Below are 22,381 nucleotides of genomic sequence, written 5' to 3'. Positions count from 1 at the left end.
TTCTTTTTGTGACTGAAAATGAACTGCTCCTCCATGTTTCTCTGCTGCTCCATGTTTCTTTGCTACTCCATGTTTCTCTGCTCCTCTGTGTTTCTCTGCTGATCCATGTTTCTCTGCTCCGCTATGTTTCTTTGCTGCTTCAAGTTTCTTAACTGTCCCATGTTTCTCTGCTGCTCCATCTTTCATTGCTGCTCCATGTTTCTCTACTCCTCTGTTTATTTGCTGCTTCAAGTTTCTCTGCTCCTCTATGTTTCTCTGCTGCTCCATGTTTCATTGCTGCTCCATGTTTCATTGCTGCTCCATGTTTCTCTGCTGCTCCATGTTTCTATGCTGATCCATGTTTCTCTGCTTCCACTATGCTTCTTTGCTGCATCATGTTTCTTTGCTACTCCATGTTTCCATGCTGATCCATGTTTCATTGCTGCTCCATGTTTCTCAACTCCTCTATGTTTATTTGCTGCTTCAAGTTTCTCTGCTCCTCTATGTTTCTCTGCTCCTCTTTTCTATGCTGATCCATGTTTCTCTGCTCCGCTATGTTTTTTTGCTGCTTCAAGTTTCTTTACTACTCCATGTTTCATTGCTGCTCCATGTTTCATTGCTGCTCCATGTTTCTCTGCTGCTCCGTGTTTCTATGCTGATCCATGTTTCTCTGCTCCTCAGTGTTTCTTTGCCGCTTCAAGTTTCTTTGCTACTCCATGTTTCGTTGCTGCTCCATGTTTCATTGCTGCTCCATGTTTCTCGGCTCCTCTATGTTTCTCTGCTGCTCGATGTTTCATTACTACTCCATGTTTCTCTACTCCTCTATGTTTCTTTGCTGCTTAAAGTTTCTCTGCTCCTGTATGTTTCTCTGCTGCTCCCTGTTTCATTGATGCTCCATGTTTCTCTGCTCGTCTATGTTTCTTTGCTGCTTCAAGTTTCTCTGCTCCTGTATGTTTCTCTGCTGCTACATGCTTCTTTGCTACTCCATGTTTCTCTGCTGCTCCATGTTTCATTGCTGCTCCATGTTTCTTGGCTCCCTTATGTTTCTCTGCTGCTCCATGTTTCTCTACTCCTCTATGTTTCTTTGCTGCTTCAAGTTTCTCTGCTCCTGTATGTTTATCTGCTGCTCCATGCTTCTTTGTTACTCCATGTTTCTTTACTCCTCTGTTTCTTTGCTGCTTCAAGTTTCTCTGCTCCTGTATGTTTCTCTGTTGCTCCATGCTTCTTTGCTACTCCATGTTTCTCTGCTGCTCCATGTTTCATTGCTGCTCCATGTTTCATTGCTGCTCCATGTTTCTCTGCTGCTCCATGTTTCTATGCTGATCCATGTTTCTCTGCTTCCACTATGCTTCTTTGCTGCATCATGTTTCTTTGCTACTCCATGTTTCCATGCTGATCCATGTTTCATTGCTGCTCCATGTTTCTCAACTCCTCTATGTTTATTTGCTGCTTCAAGTTTCTCTGCTCCTCTATGTTTCTCTGCTCCTCTTTTCTATGCTGATCCATGTTTCTCTGCTCCGCTATGTTTTTTTGCTGCTTCAAGTTTCTTTACTACTCCATGTTTCATTGCTGCTCCATGTTTCATTGCTGCTCCATGTTTCTCTGCTGCTCCGTGTTTCTATGCTGATCCATGTTTCTCTGCTCCTCAGTGTTTCTTTGCCGCTTCAAGTTTCTTTGCTACTCCATGTTTCGTTGCTGCTCCATGTTTCATTGCTGCTCCATGTTTCTCGGCTCCTCTATGTTTCTCTGCTGCTCGATGTTTCATTACTACTCCATGTTTCTCTACTCCTCTATGTTTCTTTGCTGCTTAAAGTTTCTCTGCTCCTGTATGTTTCTCTGCTGCTCCCTGTTTCATTGATGCTCCATGTTTCTCTGCTCGTCTATGTTTCTTTGCTGCTTCAAGTTTCTCTGCTCCTGTATGTTTCTCTGCTGCTACATGCTTCTTTGCTACTCCATGTTTCTCTGCTGCTCCATGTTTCATTGCTGCTCCATGTTTCTTGGCTCCCTTATGTTTCTCTGCTGCTCCATGTTTCTCTACTCCTCTATGTTTCTTTGCTGCTTCAAGTTTCTCTGCTCCTGTATGTTTATCTGCTGCTCCATGCTTCTTTGTTACTCCATGTTTCTTTACTCCTCTGTTTCTTTGCTGCTTCAAGTTTCTCTGCTCCTGTATGTTTCTCTGTTGCTCCATGCTTCTTTGCTACTCCATGTTTCTCTGCTGATCCATGTTTCATTGCTGCTCCATGTTTCTCTGATCCTCTATGTTTCTTTGCTGCTTCAAGTTTCTCTGCTCCTGTATGTTTCTCTGCTGCTCCATGCTTCTTTGCTACTCCATGTGTCTCTGCTGCTCCATGTTTCATTGCTGCTCCATGTTTCTCTGCTCCTCTATGTTTCTTTGCTGCTTCAAGTTTCTCTGCTCCTCTATGTTTCTCTGCTGCTCCATTGTTCTTTGCTACCCCATATTTCTCTCTTGCTCCATGTTTCATTGCTGCTCCATGTTTCTCTGCTGCTCCATGGTTCATTGCTGCTCCATGCTTCTTTGCTACTCCATGTGTCTCTGCTGCTCCATGTTTCATTGCTGCTCCATGTTTCTCTGCTCCTCTATGTTTCTTTGCTGCTTCAAGTTTCTCTGCTCCTCTATGTTTCTCTGCTGCTCCATGGTTCTTTGGTACCCCATGTTTCTCTGCTGCTCCATGTTTCTCTGTTGCTCCATGTTTCATTGCTGCTCCATGTTTCTTTGCTTCTCTGTATTTCTTTGCTGCTTCAAGTTTCTCTGCTCCTCTGTGTTTCTTTGCTGTTTCATGTTTCTCCGCTGCACTCTCTACAACCTATGACCTGGCTTCGGCATGATCTCTGGAGCCTGGGCTTTTTTTAGTTACTGGGCACAATGGGCGGGTGTCTTTATCGCATGCAATATATATTATGGAAATAATATTGCATTCACTAAAATGACCCCCTACCATATTGTAGTGAAAGTATCTATTCACTGCTCTTAACTTAACTGCTGCTTACCTCCCAAAGTAAGAAGCGGTGGCGTTCAGAGTAGTAAACATGTACTTACCTTACAATATAGTGTCAGGTTCACCTAGAGGGTGCTATACTTTTAAGATCGATATTAACGACCTCAATATTCAATCCCGGGCATTACGAGTGAGTGTGTTTACCAGTGCAAACTAGGATTATACAAAAACATGTATTAGCAATGGGATCAAGCAGGAAACATTTAGAAATGGTCAACTTGAAATTCTACCAGTAGGGTGTATGGGGTCTTTCAAGAAGAAAATGATTCCCTGTAGAATTGTGTAACATATAGTCCACCTCAAGATACACTTTAAGAACATGGTAACATTGCGCATCTGTCTTTGTCTTTTTTTGTGAATGGAAACTTTAAGTTATGTTTAAGCCTTATGCATTGATGGAGGAGGACTGGTGATAGGATCATTTATTTTACAATGTACACATATTAACCTAAGTCTTTTTAGCATTAAGGAGGTTTCAGATATACAAGCTGTCCTTTGATGTGTAAACTTTGCCTTGACAGGAAGGAAGCCGCGCGCCCTCTGCAGCTGCCCCGCCCACCTCAGCTAGGTGGGTCTGTGTCCCTTTCAACAGCCAGAAATAATTTCTTGAGCTTTTACATAAATAAAAAGACATGTGCCAACAATGGAGCCTGGCCGTGCACTGCCTCCTAAGCTTTAGTGAGAGATGTATGAGTCCCATCCCACGTGTGGGCTGCTGAAGCTGGGAGGAGGGCGGGCACTATAAATAAAGCATGGCTGAGATGCCAGACCTCCAGGGCACACCTTCCAGCTGGTTTTTGACCCCCGGTCTGGTGTCAGATCTTACTGTTTTCTTTAGATAAACAACAGGATTGTATTTTCCGTTGGGAAAATTGTTTATGTCACAGAGATTTTGAAACTAAGAGATTTTTTTATTTTTTGATCTGTGTTATAAGTTCCCCAGTAATTTGTTTGCATTTGTTCCTGGTGTTCAAAGTGGTTGTTTTTCTTTTGTTTGTACATTATGGACCGCTCTTTCTATTGCTTCCTCTTATGAATCCCCGTATAGGACAGGAAGTGCTCTTCTCAGTCAGGGAGCGGTGGCCTTGTCCCCCGCTTCCCCTTACGGGTCCCCTGCTTCCCCTCATGTGTCCCCTGCTTCCCCTCATGGGTCCCCCACTTCAGGGACAGACTGGGAACCCAAAGCAGCCCTGGCAATTTTCTAGGACCAGCCCCTGAAGAAGAACTGCCTGGCCCCTGGAGGCTGAAAATGTTTGCCTCCTGCTTTTGTTACTGGGGGCTGATATTGGAGCGCCATTGCACAACCGTCCCTCATTAACAAAACCGGCTCCCACCACTAGAATTCCACCCCACCACCATTCCAGCCTCCCGGGGAAATGCCCGATGCTGGTACGGCCAGTCCGACCCTGCCCCGCTTCCCCTCACGGCTCACAATAACTTACATCAAACGTCTAGAAAAAATCCTGTTCACAGGTTTACTAGCAATGCAAGGTGACATCCACAAAAGACCCAACTCGCAGTCAAGGACGACTGCGTTTACAGATGACAAGTATTTGGCGGTGTGGGTTTCCACTTCCAGTAACCAACGGCATTTCTTAATCCCTACCACGGTGTTACTTGCGATCTAAGTGAGTCCTGGGTGTAAAGAGTACCTTTTGAAAACTGTTACATTTCAAGTAGCAATTTACTTAGAAAGGTTTTTGACAAGATCCCTCTGCATCACTTTTGTTTTCATAACATAGAAGTCAATTACATCAAAAAACCTAGTTGAATTAAAACTGAAATCCTTTCTTAAACACCTAGTTTACAATACTTGGATGGGTCCGTTGTAGAAAAGGTGTTCTACATATGGGCATCAAATAATCTTGCCTGTTTAGCAAAGTGAAAATTATTCTTCAATAGAATCTTTATTCCGCAAATAATGCCATAAAAGTTCACATAAATATAATTCCATTAACACGTAAAATCTATAGAAACTGATTAAAAAATCTATTAAAACCTCATAAAATAGGATTTACGAACAGATCCTAAATACCAGCATAATCTGTAAACATTTATAAGCATGAAATATTCTAAACAGGCATACAGCCAATTAGCTTGTGCTTTCAGATTACAATGGAAGATAAAACACCACATTAAAAAAGAAGCCACTAAGTTACAAGGTGGAGTTGAACTGTTTTCGATGAGGGCCCAACACTGACCTGTCTGGTTCTCCACAAAATTATCACAAAATGTCAGTTTAATAAACAATTGAGTTCTATAAGGCACCATCGTTGGCTGTACACAACACTCCTAATAAGCCAAAGAAGCACAAAGCAGGTGTACGGGACGATGCTCCCTGGAAGTTCACTTTGCATCTGCCTTTTTTTTTTGCTTGTTGGAGAATTTTTCAAGGAAATCCTTGCAACAAGTGGGCAATGTAGGTTGAATAAAAAAATCTATTTTCGCTAAGCCATTGACTTTGTACCTGATATCTGGAGACATCAAAAATAAACTTTACTAATTTAGTGGAAATAAATGAATATTGGTCCTTGAAAGGCTCCGGGGGTATGTGGCCGAAGCCCTGTTTTTGCTGAATTCCTCTGAGCAGGTGAGCGGTATCCATTCCAAGGCACTTGCCGTTGGTCTTCCACCTGGCCGTTGACTGATGATCCTAGCATTCGGATCATTTCTTCCCTGATTTCAATTGGAACAGTGTTAATGTAAAGAATGGACATGGACATAAAATCGTCAGGGATGCAATTCTCACATCTTTTGATGGAATCTTCTAACTGACCGTTTTGATTTAGGTGTTTGAATACCTCTTTCTGTAGGGTGGTAATCTTTCTCTCTTCAATATCTTTTACCATAAATAGTTATTCTGGAAGGTTGCATCATTCACCAGATAGTCTGTGAAAGGTATCCAAGGGCAATCAAATGTATCCGTGTGTGCCAGGTTTGAGGTACAAAATACCCTCTTGGGCTCATATCCCATGTTGAACAGATGAAAGGTTTGAAAAAACACACAGGCATCTCTTTTAATCTTTTTTGTTTCCCTTTGCTACTAAATGCCTTATTTTACATGATTAACAATCGCCTGGAAATTTCAGAGGTTAAGGCGGGAAAACCCTTTGGTTAAACCACATGTATCATTTACTGGGTCCCTTCCCAGGTATGGGAGGTAAATAAGCAGAGGGAGTACCCCCCTTGAGTTTATGGTTGCCAAGCAAGGGATGTGGCGGTAGGGCCAGAGCTGCAGACTTTGGAACTGGGGAACAAGGTTCATGGCCCAGTTTGGGCTCAGCATCCTGTGATTCTGGATAAATCACTTGGGGCCTGATTCAGATGTTGGCAGAGGGGAACACTCTGTCACAAACGTGACGGATATCCAGTCCACTATATTACGATCCCATTATATCCAATGGACAGCATATTACGGCGGATGGTATATCCATCACGTTTGTGACGGAGTATTCCAACTGCCCGGGATGCAAATAAGACCCGTAATGTCCCCGTGCCTAACAAATAGTAATCTGTCCTTGTGTGATGGAACTGGTGCTCATGTAAAGATCGCCAGTGCCCTTGAGCTGAGTTCCTCATACATAAAACTGTTAAAAAAAACAGCACTTTGCTTAAGCTGCTGCTTGTTTGCGCCTTAGTAGATAAGACTGTCAGTAAATCATCCTCCGTGATCACCTGGAGTAGGTGGATATGGCTTTGTAGAAAATGGAAGGTGCACCGGAAATGAAGTCGGAGTCATATGCTTGAGTCCATCAATCAGCTTTATTAGTATCAAAAGTAATCAGCCACTTTTGCTTTTGATACTAATAAAGCTGATTGATGGACTCAAGCATATGACTCCGACTTCATTTCTGGTGCACCTTCCATTTTCTACAAAGACTTTGTTCTCTCTGGCACCCAGTGGCACATAATGGCGGCAAGTGCCGTAAGTGGATGCACAGAACTCATACATTCTTTCCAATAGGGATTGATGTGCTGAACCTTAGGTCAGCCAGCATAAGAAGTGGTGTTTAAGGTGGATATGACTGACGGGCTCCAACCTCACACCAAGCCATGCATGAAATGGTGCTGGACTTCTCGCTTGACTGTAACAGTCCCTTCTCACCAATCTGTCAGTGGGTTTACATAGGTCTAGGATGACTTCCAGTGCACAGAAGGCCTTCGGTTTCCTGGTCTTCCATACATCCTGGTCTGGGAACACCTAATCCAGCCTTCAAAAGGAAAAGAAGTGTTAGGGGCTGACTTACACCCGTCTATCAGGATGGCAGAGGTCACCTCCTCTATGTTATTTTGATAGGCACCACTGTGTCAGAAGCCTGTAATAGCCTTAGGTGGGATTGTCTATAAGGACAGACAATTCTGCTCGTGAATACAAAAACAGTGCCATCCTTTGCAGAGTGGAAGTTCCATGGGCATCATGGCCGTGCCTTCTCTGTGTGTCGAAATAAAAATCCCAGGCTGGAGGCTTGTTTCTGCAAAACAAGAAATAATTCTGATTGGTTGCCATGACCTGGGGACGGGCGGAGATTTCAATTTTGCCAAAGTGCGTCTGCTGCACTGATGGAAGCATTTTCTGCAAAATGATACTACTCACATTGCCGGGCTCTCTAAGTACGGTATTTGCTGGCACATGCATCAAAAATGTCATTTGCGATTCCTTGTTAGCGAAAAATAAGGATTCGCTACAAGGAATAGCAAATGCCTAGGCATGTAGGAATCCCTAAAAAAATAGCGATTCCAAAACATTCCTTAATTGCGACTCGCAGATTGCGAGTCGCAATAAAGGAATTGCTATCCATTCATTCCTATGGGCCTAGAGGCCCATAGGAATCAATAGGAATTGCATGCGCAATTTGCAAGTACCCAATAGATACTCGCAAATTGCGCATTCAATTTCAAGGGTGCAACGGTGCCAAAAGGACACCCTGTTGCACCCCTGAAATTGATATGTGAACACATGTTGCGCACACACATGCCCCTGTGTGTGTGTGTAACCTGGAACTTTGAAAAATGCACTTTAGGGCATTTTTTAATGTTTTCGTTAAATACCATCAGGTATAATTTTCCGGAAATTAGCAGACCCTAATAGCGAAATCGCTATTTTAAATGGCATCTTGCATTGCACTCAAGGCATTGCCATTTGCGATTCCCTTAATGCAATCGCAATTTGCGATTTTTGCATTTGAGATAATGCATCCCAAATGCAAAAATACCGGTCGCAAAGAGGCAGATTCTGAGAATCTGCCCATTTGCGACTGTTTTTTTCATAGATACATGTGGCCCTTGGTCTTTTCTTCCGTGAGAGTAGCAGAGGGAAAGGTTTCTACTAATCCAGCGGGCTGGCAGGCAACTAGTCATAGTCTAAATAAAATAACCCCCTTCATCTTTCTCAATTTTCAGTCATGCCACAAACCTGATGCAGAAGTGCTCTTGATGTAATAATGGAAGTTACCTGGTGAATGACAATGTATCATTTCTAGTTTTATTTCCTGTTCTTTTGAACAATAGTTTATGAAGACCACGGCTCTACTGCTTTTGTCTCTCTATAGTTTCTATTGCTTAATAGCAACCATAAGTATACATGTCACATACAATTACAATACAGTACTAACTAGTCTTGTGTCTATCCTCTTAATATAATTAATTAGTTTTGTTCTTGAGTGGCTTTGCTGTGGCCGTAGCTCAACTGACCACACTATTTTACCTTCAACGAAAAGGCTTCTTAAGGTTTTTTTTGTGGGAGCTGTTTCATGTGCTTTCACTTCACACATATTGGAAAACTGCCCTTCATCCACTGTTGCTGCACCCCACAGCAGACCTCAGAGGAATCTATTGACATCAGTTATGTTAAATGTGTGTTTCAGACCACTTAGTCACAGACAGGCAACAACTCACCCTTTACTGATGGAAGGCCTGCTTCGATTTGGATGGACTTTAAAGGACCTTCCAGTGAAAAAGAAAAATCTTACCCTTTTACTCAATCTTATGTCACCAACAATCATCAAGAGTAATGTTTGCACAATATCCCTTTATTTCAGGATGTCTCGTTGGTTTGCAACAGCTATTGTGCCATCAATCACTGGACGACCCCTTTAAAGTTTGCATCTTCCTCCATGCTTAATATTTCCAGACTCCAATGGATGTGAATGCAAAAGTGATGTATATCCCTATTTCCAGATCCAAATTACCCTCATCACAGATTTCGAATGAGGGCAGTTCAGCCTTTTTATTGCTATAATGATCACATTGGAACCTTTTTTTTTTCAGAATCAAAGTGTCATATTGTTTATTTGGGATTTAATATTCCATGACAATGTAGTCCCTTGCAAGGGTGTTGCACGGTGGTGGTTGGCTGTGTGGGGGTAGCGGGAGGTGTGCTCTGTTGCAATGGGGCATTTGGTGCCAGCCACTGCCGCTGCAGGATATGAGCAGTGGTGCTGGCTGGGGGGGGTGGGGGGGGGGGGGGTGTTCGAGAGACGACCGCAAGTGAAAAATAAATAAATAATACATTTCCCCTCGTGGTCGTCTGTCTAAATCCCCGCCCCCCTCCCAGTCGGCCCAATCGCTCTTACCTGCAGCGGCCACGGCTGTCTGGTGCAAGAGAATGCATTGGTCAATAGCAGCGAGAGGGTGTTTACAAGATTGGGGTATGACCCCAAAAGGGAAAAAAAGACTTGGGGGCTATGATTCCAATATTTCCAGCTACGGCGAATACAAAGTGGCCAGGTTGTGAGGAAGTATAAAGAACAAATCGTGACTTTAGCTCTGGCATACCCAGGAACAGTCTATTTCTTGCACTGTGAATGGTTCAATGCATATCATTTTATGTGTGGAAAAAAACAATATAAAACATCCACTCACAGCTGCACAATCAATAGGATGATTATCCCGAAGAGTGTATGTAGACTTTGCCCGACAGAGTACTCTGTCAAAATATTTTTTATATGTAGAATGCCACTGACCAGATATTGCAGACAGAACATGAGCCACACTTTTTATGGTGTCTCCTGCCCTCCAAATTGTAAATAAGACCCTAAAACTATTAAAGTTATTATGAACAAAAATGTATAATATAGTTCAAAGATGCATTTGTAATACAGGGTGCAAGACCTTGCTCGAGGAATTAAACAGTCTTCTAGACCTACATAGCTGTAACTGGGTCCATATAATGAGTGACCATTTCCAGTCCTGTATACAGAGGTAACTTATTCCAGACCTGTTTTTTCAGCTAACAGCACTAAGCATGCTGGGACTTGTATGCCCATTCTTTTGAGAAATTTTGCATACTTGTAGCAGGAAAGGTGAAACTACAAGTCCCAGTAGGTTTAACCATGTTTGCAGTAAACATAGGACAAAATGAAAGCCAGTATCATAAAATGGTACTAGCTGACAGCTATGGCGATTGGATAGCAGTTGATATTGTACTGCATGCGGACACAAACTGGACAAGGAGCTCCCGAGTTATCACTTATGTACTCACCAGTGTTTAATTTGAGGCGGTGGTTTTCGGTGCTCAGCACCGGCACTTAATCATCTACACTGGCGCTTTTCATTAGCACCATTTAAGGACATATTCATTTTATGATAGGGGAGATTAAGTGATTTGCCCAGAATCACTGGATGTTGAGCCGACGATGAGACTCAAACCTGGTTACCCAGCTCTGAAGTCGGCAGCTCTGGCCATTAGGCCACCTCCTCTCCCCACTTTCATGGTTCTGTTTTAGGCCGCTCTAACAAGAAAAATGGGCTGGTGCAAAGTGCCTCCTGACGAGAGCCCAGGCACTTATTCTTTTTCAAATTAACCATTGGTACTCACTACACAGTCAACATCAACATTCACCATTCTACCTTTTTTATATTTCTAGATATGTTTTCAGGGTTTTATTTAAAGTTTGTCACACAGGATTCACGAACGCAGTGTCCTCTCTATTACAGGTGGGTTATAGCCTGTCCCGCTCGTAAAACGTTGACTGGGATATCTGCCACAGGTCGACTGAGTATCTCATCCACCAAACTCCAAATAAGGCCCTTAGTGCGGTGTGAGGAATATATCTTTGGTTTGCATCATCAGTACACAGTTGGAGTCATAAGTAAAGAAGTGGCAACAATTTCACAAACACATGGCTCCAGATTGCCGAATATCAACCCCTGCAAAGTGCTCCACTCTCTGGAACTGACCTTTCCTTTTTTTTCCTTCTCTCTTGTCTCCTCCTACCCTTACTTGCTCCAGCGGATGACACAGTGGTGGCTATCCCGTACGGCAGCAGACATGTCCGCCTTGTGCTGAAGGGCCCAGACCACTTATGTAAGTATCCCTTTGTTTTCTCGCATGTTTATGGACTAGTTCCCCCTGGTGCTTAATTTGCAAAAATAAATGAATTAATACATACATAAATTAATAAGTGCCCAGGCTCAACATTTTTCTTTGGATCTCTTGGCCGGCACTGGTAAGTGTTAAGGTTGCTGACCACCAAGGATGCCGAGTTTTGATTCCACTTCATACTTTTTTCTCCCATGCCACTACACTTCCTGTCTCCTTATGTCACTCTTGCAGATTCTTTGTCATTACATCTTTATCACCTTGTCACTGTTTTCCTATCTTTCTCTTCCTCCTCCTTTCTCCTTTTTTTGCTTTTCTCTCTCTTGTCTGGTGACGAAAAATACGTTCCGGTACCCAAAAATGAGTGCCAGCGCCCTTCACCTGCAAATTAGCCGCACAAATTAAGCCCTGGTATCGCATCAGAACTAAGGTTGCAAACGTTCTTGAAGAAAAGCGTTTTTAACATTTAACAATTTACAAGAAAGTGATTAGGGTTATTAGTTCGAATCCAATGCGTGGTCTAGTTGAGCTCTTTCGAATTGTTCCATTCCGGAAGTGTTCCATTAGATGTTGCCATATTCATTGAAACTTATTGCATTGGTTGTCCAGAATGTACAGTATTTTTTCCATGGCTATTACATTCCGTAGTTTCAGGTACAGTATTTTTTCCATGGCTATTACATTCCGGAGTTTCAGGTACAGTATTTTTTCCATGGCTGTTACATTCCAGAGTTTCAGATACCATCTATTGAGTGTGAGGGCTTCCATCTTTTTCCACTCTGACGCTAAAAGTTGTTTTGCGCTTGTTAGTAAGTGCTTCACTAGTGTTCTCAGTCATTTGGTTATGCCTCACATTTTAAGAACTCTAGGTCCCACATGATGAGCTGTGTGTCTTCAGCAACGGGTGAACCTGTTATTCATTTGATGCAGGAAATGACCTCTTTCTAAAAGTGATGTAAAAGATTGCAGGACCACCAGATGGAGAGAGTCGTTCCTTTCTCTTTAGTACATTTCCACAAAGTTCCCTACATATTCGGGTAGCTCTGTTTTAGACATTGTGGGGTTAGATACCAGTGGAACATCAACTTTTATCTTTGTTCTCTCTGTATGACATTTTTATGTTCACTCGTTGTATCCTCCATAGTTTTCCCCACTCACTATCAGGGACATGTCTTCCATGCATTGTGTCCCATTGTGTCTGGAATCCACAACGGTTTCGTTTTTCTCCTTTCTTTAGTATCTTGTAAATGCTGGTGATCACTCCTTTAGTTTTGGGCATGCTTTTGTGTTTCTCAAATGCTGTGAGATCTCTTGTTGTCCTTTTTCTTATTTTTGAGTATGTCGCCCTTGCGGCATATTTGCATACACACGTTATTGAGCTTAATTTGTAAAATTTTAAGTGCCAGGGCTCTGACCAGGAGGCCACTGCAGCTTGCACCACCCAGCGCGATTGTCATCGATGCCAAAACAAGTACTAACCATCTCTCTTGCATGTAAATGCGACAGTTCAGATTATTTCAGGTCCCCAAAGCTAAAGGAATGGCTGGGGAGGCATTTGTAATTTTTTAATGTATATTGTTTTCCTAAACAACTGTTATACTGCTCATCGCTAGATTACATGAGCAGCGCCACCTTGTGGCAGACTGCCCTAAGTGTGATGTTGACAATTGGTGAATTAGGTGCCGGTGCCGAGCACCGGAAACCAATTAAGTGCCCGTGCTCAGCACCGGAAAGCTCCGGCTCAAATTAAGCACTGAAACTCCCTGTTTTTGTTTGTCATGGACAGGCCACTGGAAGTGTGCGGCAGGGGTGGGGGAGGGCAAATTATGCAGCAGGGTTGACTAAATTATGCAGCAAGAAAAGGTAATTTGTGGGGCGTACCGCTACACATTTTGTGATAGTATTTGTTAGGCCTATTGCTTTAGGGTGGTCTTCCTCCTAATGTATTGTCTTCCTCCCCCCATTTTCTGACCTCGTTTTTGCTGGTATTAGGACTTTGCGCACTGTACCATTGCTAACCAGTGCTAAAGTACTTGTGCTAAACATGGTAATATTGGTTCATACCCAATTGGCATATTTAATTTGCTTATAGGTCCCAAGTAAAGTGCACTACATGTGCCCAGGCCCGTTACATTAAATGCTAGTAGCGGGACTGCAGCACTGATTGTGCCACCCACTTAAGTAGCCCCTCTAACAGGAGCTTCTGGTCCATTGGGGTTAAGGGGCACGCCCCTCCAACTTTCGCCCTTCATGAACAGTGTCTGTCAGGCTGAACAAAGGTCAGCCTGACAGACACTGTTCACTTTCAGTTCAGGCAGCCAGGAGCCAGACATGCGCATTCAGCGCAGGCTCCTGGTTGCCTGAGCTGAACTTTGCTGGGCTGAGAAAGTCACAGCTCCTATGGGCGTGACCTCCTCGGCTCAGCAAAGGTGCTTGAGGCCCTACCCTCAGTGACGAGGTGTAGCGTCACTGATTGCCTTGCACCTGGGCGCTTCAGTTTTAAGCCCTGAAGCTCCCAGGGTCGAGTGTCAACCAGTGACACTTCATCACAGAGTGGGGTGGGGTCAGCAGTCTCACTGACCCCATCTCACTCTGTGATGATGTTGGGACTGCTGCCTTCCCTCATTGGCTGAGCTTAGGTCAGCCAATGAGGGAAGGCAGCTGTCCCAAGCTTCCTGGAACCTCCGAGGCTGAGCTGGCTGCAGATGTTTGTTTTTCTTTTAAACTGTTTGGTGCGTGCGTGTATGTATGAATGTTTGGTCAAGAGTGTTGTGAATGGATGTGTTTGTGTTCGTGCGTAGGTGTGTGCATGCATGTGAATACATTGCTTTGAGTGTTATCATGTGATTGTGTGCGTGTGCTTGAGAGTGTCCCGTCCACCCCCCCTCCAAAACTTAACAGCCGCCACTGCCCTCTAACCTTGTCTCAGGCCTGCCATTGCAGAGCCTTTGTGCGAAGTTTAGACTGCCATGCCCTCCTAGCAAAATAAACTTTTTTCCAGGCCCAAACGTTCCGTTTTTATACATATAAGCCACCCCTAAGGTAGGCCCTGGACAACCCAGAAGGGAGGGTGCAATGTATTATCAGGCAGGGCATGTACTTTTAAGGTTTACATGTCCTAGTAGTGATAAACTCTCAAAGTCATTTTTCGCTGCTGCAAGGTCTAGCCCTCCCTTAGGATAACATTGGGTTACATTATTACACTTTATAAGTGTAATTTCCAATTGGGAAGAGATAAACAATTCAAGTCGGGTGTCTCTGGAATCACAACTTAAAATCCAAACTTATGGTGAAGTCAGATTTTAAATTGCAATTCTGATAGTGCCACTTTTAGAAAGTTTGCGTGTTCTTGCGTTAGCCATTTGGTGCCTGTAGCCTGTCTCTGATCACATGGCTGGCTGTTGTTGGCAGTTGGGCTTTGTGTATTCCTCCTAGACCGCCACACACAATGGGAAATCAGGTGTGTCTCAATGTGCCATCTCTAGCAGGATAGGAGGGAGGATCTGGGCACAACCTCACTTACAATAGGCTTTGTCCTACCCATTCACAGAGGGCTGCATACTCCCCTGTAGTGAATCTGGAGCCAGGGCAGGAAGGAGGACCTCTGTGCACCTCAAAGGCATGTCTTTGAAGTCTCCCCCACTTCAAAGGCACTACTGGGTTTAAGTACTGGACTACAGACACCACCAAGACAATACACTTCTGGACTTTTTAGCTGTGTGCCCCCCAAGCAACACGAAGGGGAGGAGAGATAGAAGTATGGCAACAGGAGATGGGGAGCACTTGGATATTGGAGAGTGGTAGGAGGGACTCAGAGAAATCAGTCAATAAATGGAGGGTGGGTGAGGAACAAGCAGACAAACAATAGAGGGAGGATGGCAGGGGCAAGCAGACGTACAACAGAGGGTGGGCAGCAGGGGCATGCAGAGTGACAACAACAAAGTGTGTGTGGGGGTCAAGAAGGCTGACAATGGCGCACAGCAAGAGAAACAGAGAGACAATGGAGGGTGGGCAGGGAAAGTAGATGGACAACAGAGGATGGGCGAAGGGGCAAGCGGACGGATAACGGAGGGTCAGCAGGATGGGCTGGCACAGACAATAGAGAGTGGGTGGAAAGAGCAGTGTCAAGGAGAGGGACAACACAGAGTGGGTACGAGGTATGGAGGTAACCACACAGACAACAGAGGATTGGCAGGAGGGGATGGCGGCAAGCAGACTCACAGCAAAGCATGGTCGGGAGGAGCGGGTGCAAGCATACGGAAAACGGAGAGTGGCTGGGGCAACCAAAAGGACAACGGAGAGTCGATGGAAGCAGCTGGGGAAAAGCCGACAGTCAGACCATTTAAAATAACCTGACAGTCTCTTTTTAAGCAGACTGCAGTCTGGAGGAGAGGAGGTCAGTGGTAAGAAGACCAGATGAGATACTAATAAGATGCTGAACTTTCAAAGGGCAACCAGTCACCAGATTAGGGAACAACATATTAAGCTAACAGACATAGTAAGCGAGGAATACCCCATGAAATGACGTTTAATCTTTACTGGCCCCCTGATAATGGGCGTATAACTATTTGGGTGACTTAGTAAGTGTATATGTTCAGATATTATGAACTTTACTTGGAATGCCATGTGTGATTAAGATTGCGGGTGAAAGTGAAGGTAGGTAACAATAAATAGGATCCTGATAAATGCAGATAACAATGAGACTCCATTATGGGGCTCAGATAATTGCGATTATTGCATTTTCTTTATTGATCATTGCAAGGCACTTGAACGAGCAACAAAGTCTCGAGCTAATAATACTCTGATTATTCCCACAAGAGCATCCTATAACTTGAATTGACCATGGTATCAGGTTATATGTTTATACTTTTGCCTATCAAAACAAGAGTAAGGTTTTGGTGTTGGTAGGGAAATGGAGGGGGTCGTGAGGGCCTTACAAATGCCTCCATCCTGTAAGAGGCTTCCGACAAAAGTGAAACATGTTGATCGCCCAACAAAGATATAGAGAGTCTTATCGTCCAATTCATGATCTAACCTTGAAATAGGTAGGCAATATCAAAAGCTATTCCTTCCTTTACTACACATGAGTTTAACTGTTACTAGACACCTACAGTGTAAGATACACTTCTGGATACCACAACACTACATTATACAGATTAGAAGTCTTAAATATAAAAATCTCTGATAAAGAACTTGTGTAGAGCTCATCTACCAGCAGTTTTTACTGTTGAGGAGCAATCGCCAAGGATGAAGCATTCCACCTCCTGTGGCTGAGGGGTCAGCATCCTCTTTAAAAAGACATACAGATATAAGTATCACAAAATTTCTGGAGCGATAGGAAATACCAATTAACTATAATAGGTCTGCGTTTCCCAGTTTAAGTATCAGAGTTTCGAGGGACGATGTAAGCTGTGTCCTATAACACCTCTCAACCCCAATTTCGTTTCATTGCAAATTACGAATGAGAATCATAGTTTGCATGGATTGTCCATCAGCAAGGACGTGCACTGACTTGCCGTCGGTATATATGGGATAAAGTACTCCTCTGCCTTACATTCTAAGGATATTGTAAGTCACAGAGGTATTCCATGACCATCTAGAGAAATTAGGCCAAGTTCCTTCATAAGGTCATGAAACTCTGAGATGACTTGCAACATCCTTTTAACATAGGACAGAGGGTATTTTATCCTTTTAGTACATGGTCACACTATCACCCTTCCTACAAACTGGTTACATTCTGTCTTGCTCTTTCATGTAAAAGAAGTAGTGTGGTTGCAAGCATGAAGAATAAAAGCAGAATCTACAGTTTGAATTTGAACACACAACAAACATTAATAATTTGTTGCACAATATTAAATTCAGTGCAATGTAAGTCAGATTAAAAACATGATGTTTCTCAGAATGTGTAGAAGCTTGCAAAGATTTCCAGTGATGGCCTACAGCATGCAAAAAATAAACATGTTGCTAATAATATCTCCTTTCTGCTGATCAATGTTAATGTTAGAAAAACAGATCAAGTGAATGGAAATCCAGTTCTCAATTTGCTGTGTAAACTGCAGCTAGAATTATGCTTTATTTCCTACTTTTCAGCTTGAATGCTGGATTTGGTATCAGGAATTATGATGGCACAACTCAACTATAATAACTATAATAAATTATTACAGTTGAGCAGCAGGTGATTAGAGATGTCAAAACTAGATTGTGATGTATGGGATAAATGACCCCCATCCGTACATTATTAGGATTTTGCAAGTCAACAAGGAGTTCCATGACTATATAGAGGAAAGAGGCTGCTGCCCGAGATCCGTTATAAGGTTATGGAACTCCGAGGTGACTTTGCAATACCCTAATCATGTACAGCAGGGGGTACTTAAATGCTTATAATACATAGTCACACCATGGCCTTTCCCAAAAACAACTTAAATCCTTGGTGAGTAGCTCTTTCATATAAAAGAGAGAGTATGTTTGAAAGCATAAAGAATAATAGAATTTCTAGTGCAAAATTATACACATCAAAAAAGTTGTTCGATATTTGCAAAAAGATTTTAGAATTTATTTAATGCGTCATTTAAAAAAGGCCCAGTTGCTCAAAATGTATAAAAACATGTTGAAAGATTCTAACTTTTCTAAAATTACCGAAGGAGTGCAAAAAATAAACATGTTGCCTTAAATGTCTCCTATCTGCTTGTCACTGTATAGCTGTAAAAACAGAGCACGAGAAAGAAAAGCAACTCTTCGTTTTTGCTCTTTAAACAGTTGCTTTAGTTATGCTACATGGCCTGACCTGCTTTCCCCCTCGGCTGCTGGCTGTAGTAGCAGGCATTATGTAGTCAGAACTCAACTGTAATAAGTTATTACAGTTGAGCGACTACATCATTTCTTCAGTAATCGGTGACTTGGTGCATCACGAGTTGCCTATCATAAAGAAATTAGAGACACGTTTTTATACTAGGATTGCAGAATTGCATGTATTATTTATAGAATTATAAATGGGTAACTGTGAATAATTGAGGTGTTATTGTCTAAGGGGTTATGAATGACATCAAAAAGACAACAGCATTCCCACTCCTCACACGCAACCCTTCCCTTAAATAAACTGAAAACGATACCTGGCATCCTGTCACCCACTTACGCCACCCTCTTACGCCACCCTCTTTATATATCCACCCAACTCCCCTCAAAAAAAATTACCAAAAAATACCTGGTCTCCTGCAACCCACCGCCCCACCTCTGTGCAATGCCATCCCCTCCCAGCCAAATGTTGCGCTCTCACATTGAGAACAGAAAGTCAGCACCGCACTGGCAGTGCCTCTGTGAGAGTCACTTATCAGTGCAGCTTCATTTATCCTCAGCGTTGGCCACTGTAGACTCAATCTACATCCTGTGACAGGCACACATTTAAAATTACTACTTACACAAGACTCTGATATTTTAAGGTACTTTGGTCGCATCAAGTGTTTTTTTTATATGGCTACATCCAATAATGTGGTGCAGCCTCCACCGTTTCGACAGAATCCTGGTAAACCGGAAATGGCATGGCATGAATGGTATAGGATTTTTAAAAATTATTTGGTGCCAATAGATGCATATAAATATTCAACCGTTCAATGGAAAGCTTTGTTATTCAATCATCTGGGGGGAGCAGGGCAACAGGTTTTTAAACGTTTTCCTGGTTGCACCTGCAGGGAATGAAACTTGGGATGTGTATGCAGAAGCTTTAGCTCATATGGGTAAACAGTATGTGGATGAACCATCTGTCATGTTAGAGAGAAACATATTTTGTAAACGCATGCAAATGCCGGCGGAATCTATTGAAGATTATTTAGCTGTACTTAGGGCGTTAGCAGCTAATTGTGAATTTGGTACCAATTTAGATACATCTTTACGGGATCAACCAGTTTATAACTGTTTTAACAAAACAATTCAAGAACGTATATTAACTTGTAAAAATCCATCTTTAGATGAAGTCACGGATATTGCGCGGAGTATAGAACGTTTTGTGATCTCCTCTAGAATTTTGACTGAAGATTGTAAGAGCAAGTCTTTAGAAGGTATGGAGGCGATGCAAGTAGCTGCTATAAGCAGATGTGGATGGTTCTGATGTTAATGCTGTTTTACACAAGAACAAAAGTAAGAAAACTACAGATAAGAAGATGACTGGAGCATGTTACAGATGTGGATCTAAATATCATATGGGTAATAGTAGCACATGTCCGTCACAAGGAAAAAGGTGCAACAATTGCAAGAAAAGTGGGCATGTTTACACTGTATGCAAATCTACTAAAACTAAGTGCAAGGTGAACCAACTCAGTGTAGAAGATGACTCAATATGTGAAGGGTTAAGTAATGTGCTGTTGAATATTGAGCAAAATTTGTAAGGGTCCTAGTTGTGAGGTGCAAATTGGTTCAGTTGATGTGGGTGTCATGGCTGACTCTGGGTCACCCATTACTATTCTTGCAGATATCACATTTAATACATTTTGGTCCAAAATGTTATTGAAACCAATGAATGACAACCCGAAGGCATTTGGGGAGTATAATAGTGTTATAAAAGGTTATTTTACTGATGTGGTCAAGTTTAAAGGAAGAGAAATTCATACCACGGTGTATTTTGCATTGAATGGACGTGATATTCTGGGATGGCAAGATCAAGCTAACCTGGGCATTATACTTACAACTGGACATTCTGAACCGGTTATACTAGGAGATTTGTCTGTTGTGTCTGTAGAGCATGTGCAAAAACATGTTCATGATGAAGTTTTGCATAATCTGTTTTCTAAATTTGCAGATGTGTTCAGTGACAAAGTTGGAACTGTCAAAGTGTTTCAGCACATTATCAACTTGAAGAATAATGTCACTCCAGTTGCACAGAAAGTTAGACCAGTTCCTATTTCAGCCAGGAAGGATCTAAAAAAATGTATTGAAGGACATGTGTTCCCAAAGTTTTATTACACTGGTAGAGTCATCTGAGTAGGTTTCTTCTGCCGATATAGCACGCAAATGTTCAGGTGACATACGTTTGTGTGCGTACCTGAGGGTTCTCAATCACAATATTAAAGTTGATTGTCATCCTCTTCCTAGGTTCATGATATGCTAGCCAAGTTAGGAGGGAGTAAGTACTTAATTACCATTAAGTTTCTTTCAGCGTACCACCAGATCCCCCTCTTTGAGGAACCTCAACAATTGACAACATTTGTGACACCATTTGGAGCCTATATATACAAACATCTACTGTTTGGCTTGGCATCAGCAGCTAGCGTAATTTAGAGGGTGATGAATCAGATGTTTGGTGGGGAAGTTGGTATCCAAGCTTTTCAGGATGATATTCTTATTCACACTAAACGTTTTGATCAGCATTATCTTTTTTTTTAATCAAATCTGTTTTTATTATATTTAAAGAGTATACACTTTAGTAACTTACATCGCATACAGAAGTTCGTAAGCATGTATAAATTGCTAATCAATACCCGGGCCTTTGGCCACCTTAGTTTAACATGCATTCAAACTGTGCAGCAAATTACATGATGAATGCTCACTCAGGAGCTAGCTGTACTACCGTTGTCAATTCTGGTGCAGTCTCTAAGAATTGGCAGGAGAGACCCTGTGTCAACCTCTTAGCCATGCATGCAGTCTTATGCCGACTAGTCAGCTCAAATCATGTTTGATCAGCATTATCTTTTGTTGGAAAAAGTTTTGGATAAATTGGGGAGACATGGTATGACTGTCAACTTGAGTAAGTGTAAATTTGTCACTGAGGAAGTGAATTATTTTGGGCTTAACATTTCACGTGAAGGTATAAAACCTAAGTTGTCACTATTGACTGCTATTAATGATGCTCCTATTCTTGCAGACAAGGATTCTATTAGAGCATTTCTTTGTCTTAGTCAGTACTATGCTACATGTGTTCAAGGTTATGCCGTGATTGTGCAGCCACTAAGAAATTTGTTAAAGAAGAACATGAAGTATGTGTACTCCGAGGAAGCTCAGCATGCTTTTGATAGTGTTAAAAGTTTAATTGCGAATGCTTCTGCTATCAGGCCTTTTACTAATGGTGAAAGGAGTATTAAAACTGTGGTTGCTAGTTCAAAAGGTTTGGGGGCTGTGTTGAGTCAATTTGTTAAGGGGCATGAGTGGACAGTAGCGTTTGCATCTAGAATGCTCAGTGCTGCAGAGAACTATAGCACTATAGAACGAGAGGCTTCGGCTTGTTCGTGGGCAGCAGAAACCTTTTAAATGTGTATTTGGGGAGCAACATTTCAATTGTTTCAGTTGACCACAAACCTCTGATTTACATTTTGGGGATAGTTGTTCTAACAAAACTTCTTCAAGACTTATCAGATTGCTTGCAAGGTTACAAGAATTCAATTTTGATATTAAGTATTTACCTGGGGGGGAAAATGTTAGATCTGACTATCTTTCGCGTTTGCCTGTGGAGTGTGAAGACATGCATGAGATGTGCATGAACGAGGATGAGTTTGTAATAACTGTATGTGATGTAACAGAAGAGTTTAGAATTACTGAAAAGGAATGGTTTGAGTGTTGTGAGATGGATGAGTGTTTGAATAATGTTAAGAAGTTTTTGATTGAAGGATGGCCCTGTGATAGAAATTTGTCTTTAGAGATGAGGTCTTTTGCTCAGGTAGCACCCAAATAATTTCTAGTTAATGACATTTTGGTAAGACAGGACTTGTTTGTACCATCAGTAGTTTGGGAGGAAAGATTATTACACTGGTTCATGAAGGGCATCTTGTCATTACAGCTACTGTCAGAAAGATTAAACAGAGCTATTGGTGGCCTGGCATCAATGGTCAGGTTAAACAGTTTGTTGAGAGGTGTGCTGAATGCTTGTGTTCCGATAAACATTGAAAGACTGCCACTGCACCTTTGTGTGTGGTTGAATGGCCTGCGGGCGCATGGGAGAAAAAAGGTTTGGATTTTGCTGGTCCATTCAGTGTTTTGGGCGCTGATAAGAAATTTCTTATTGTGGCTATTGACTACTTTTCGAAATGGTTGTATTTTGGTTTTGTTGAGGTTGCTGACACCAATAGTATCATCTAATTTTTGG

At 42.3% G+C, this 22,381-nt stretch overlaps 1 protein-coding gene across 1 annotated transcript in view; it reads left to right on the top strand.

Annotated features, from left to right (window-relative positions):
• The window catches only part of ADAMTSL1 (ADAMTS like 1), a 731,209-nt gene that overhangs the window by 360,802 nt on the left and 348,026 nt on the right, over nt 1-22,381 (top strand). The window contains exon 6 of the mRNA XM_085634733.1: nt 11,227-11,301. Within this exon, the coding sequence (XP_085490859.1) occupies nt 11,227-11,301 (75 nt within the window). The remainder of the gene's footprint in view (nt 1-11,226; nt 11,302-22,381) is intronic.

Source organism: Triturus cristatus, chromosome 2_1 (assembly GCF_964204655.1).
Source record: "Triturus cristatus chromosome 2_1, aTriCri1.1, whole genome shotgun sequence".
In the NCBI taxonomy this organism is placed as follows: domain Eukaryota; kingdom Metazoa; phylum Chordata; class Amphibia; order Caudata; family Salamandridae; genus Triturus; species Triturus cristatus.
Note: the sequence above shows the minus strand (reverse complement) of the source record. Positions and strands in the feature narration are given on the sequence as shown.